Source organism: Mangifera indica, chromosome 17 (assembly GCF_011075055.1).
Source record: "Mangifera indica cultivar Alphonso chromosome 17, CATAS_Mindica_2.1, whole genome shotgun sequence".
NCBI lineage: Eukaryota > Viridiplantae > Streptophyta > Magnoliopsida > Sapindales > Anacardiaceae > Mangifera > Mangifera indica.
Window position 1 is genome coordinate 1,761,831 of NC_058153.1, and position 2,651 is coordinate 1,764,481.

General features: G+C 31.4%; 1 protein-coding gene across 1 annotated transcript; it reads left to right on the plus strand.

The window, feature by feature from the left end:
- Positions 1–499: 499 nt before the first annotated feature.
- Positions 500–1,951, plus strand: LOC123200936 (transcription factor RAX2-like). Its single transcript, XM_044616325.1, has 3 exons — positions 500–799; positions 1,059–1,188; positions 1,273–1,951. The coding sequence occupies exons 1-3, from the start codon at positions 664–666 to the stop codon at positions 1,853–1,855; spliced, it is 849 nt and encodes a 282-aa protein (XP_044472260.1). The 5' UTR covers positions 500–663; the 3' UTR covers positions 1,856–1,951.
- Positions 1,952–2,651: the final 700 nt, after the last annotated feature.

Sequence of the window (2,651 nt, forward strand, 5' to 3'; positions counted from 1 at the left end):
ATTATTTAAAAATAATATTTAAAATTTTTTATTTAATTTATCATTAATTTTATAATTTGAGTTATTTAATATTAAAATAAAATTAGTTTGATGGTATATATATTCAACTGTGATAATTAAAGTTTTAAATTTAAATTTTTATAATAAATTTTGAAAAAAAGTAATTTTTTTATATTGATTGAGTTAAACCTAATTTTATACAAATCAAAACTGGTTTAGTTAACGATTAATGGTTCAATCAGTTAAATTAGTCAATTTAATATGATTTTTAAAATTATAGTATATATTAAATAATTAAATAATTTTAAATTAATAATAAAATAATATTCAATTGTACGATAATACAAATTTTATATATACCAATTTGAATACTTAAAAAAGAAATAAAATCATCAGCTTGGCGCATCAGGTTTTCAAACTTTGAGTCCAGTTGGCATTAAAAGAGAGAGAGAGAGAAGGAAAATGGAAAAGACTGTTTGTTCTGTGTATAATTAAAGGTAGAAAGAGGTCATGCAAAGTCAAGCTCACAAAGGCGCCATTAATATATAAACCCTTAACCAAGAACAAGAGCCCATTGTTTATTGTTTTTTAACTTCATTGAAACGTTTGCGTGCTTTGATTTTCTTCCTGGCGTGAAGAGGGGAAAAGCTAGCGCTAGCAGCCATGGGAAGAGCTCCATGTTGTGACAAAGCAAACGTGAAGAGAGGACCATGGTCTCCTGAAGAAGACGCCACTCTCAAACGCTACGTTGAGAATCATGGCACTGGTGGTAACTGGATTGCTTTGCCTCAGAAAGCTGGTCTCTTTCTCTCTCACAGATGAAACTTTTTATTCATTAGGCTACAAGTTTCTTAATTTTTTTCTCTTTTTTCCTTCTCTCTAGGAGTTTTAACAGATTCCTGCAGCTTTTCTGCTAATAGTTCGTATATGGGCTGCAAAGTTATTTGCTTTTTGAATTTGTACTATGCATTGGTTTTTATACGAAATGTATACGAGTTATCTGCTTTATGGCTCAACTTTCCACTTCAATCTTATCTTAATCTTTCTTCCTATGACAGGCCTTAAACGGTGCGGCAAGAGTTGCCGTCTACGGTGGCTCAATTACCTCAGGCCAGATATCAGACATGGGAATTTCACTGGAGAAGAAGATCAAATTATTTGCACTCTTTATAGTCAAATGGGAAGCAGGTAAAGCGAATATATATTTGTATATATAGATATAAAGTTTGATTTTTCAACAGATAATTAGGCCTAACTTGTGATTTTTGGTAGGTGGTCGATTATAGCTTCTCATCTACCTGGAAGAACAGACAATGATGTGAAGAATTATTGGAATACCAAGCTGAAGAAGAAGCTACTTGCAGGAAAAATAAGCCTCATTACAAACAAGAGCAGCAATAATTCTACTACTTTTCTTGAGTCAACATCTTCACTGTCTTCTGTACCAAAATCTGAAACCTATGAGATGCCATTTTCAGCTTCACAAGCTCAGATTTCTTCGTCAATATTACCAATGTTGGGTGAAAACGGCTATGGAATAACTCAAAGCCTGAGTTTTGACTGTGTCTCTGAATTTGGTGGAACAAGCTTGAAGAACAGCCCCATTGTTACATCATCTTCTCAAGAGGGTTCAAGTGTTTCAGAGTCAAATTCTCTTGCCATTGACAACAGAGGTTTTCTTGATTTCAGCTATGGAGTTCCTCATGAGCTCCTGAGTAATGGGTTTTGGCTTCAAGAGAAATCTGATCTTGATGATCATCAAGCGCCTGTAATTTGCTATCCAAATTTAGATGATACTTCGTGTGTTGACATTAAGCCACAAGGACTGCATCAAAGTATTGTTAACCAATACTGAAACCCTGAAAGTGAGAAACAGTTTGCTGATGTAGAGAGACTTTGATTCTTCTCACATTCAATAATACATGCATGTCTTGTATGCATAGTTTATATATGACATTAGTTCAAGAAGGAGACATGAAATTTAGTTATTGTCGTCATGAATTTACATATTATGTAAATCAAATCCATATATGGCAGTGGAAAATTAATGTCTAACCAAATAGCATCTCCATTTATGTAATCACATGATAAAAATTATTATGTACACTCAGTTTCGACTACTTAATTGAGTACTCAGATAATATGTTATTATATCATTGAATGATTTTAAATTAAAGATAAAATAACACTCAATCATATATTGATTCATCATCTGAGTACCTAATTGTATACTCAAAACTGGGTGTACATAACATTACTCATATATATACACATTTTAATTGTCAATTTCAGCGTGGGTTAATTTTTTCAATAAAACTAAGTATACCGAATTTTGAGTTGGGTATCAAAATAATATGTTGATTGAGTGATTTTAAATTAAAGATAAAATAATATTTAATCATGTGATGATATGTATAAATATGTATGTATTTATGTATTTAAAATAGATACATATAATATTACTCATAATTTAAATATTTAATTAAATACTTAAAACTGTGGCACATAACATTGCTCTAATTTATGATAGAATTTTTGTTTAGTTTTTCTAAATGGGGTTTTGAATTTGAGTGAGGAGATGGATGGTTGGTATGCATCAGCAAGCATGTCTGCCTGATCTTTGTTTGTGAGTGGTCACAAGTTGCATGAGC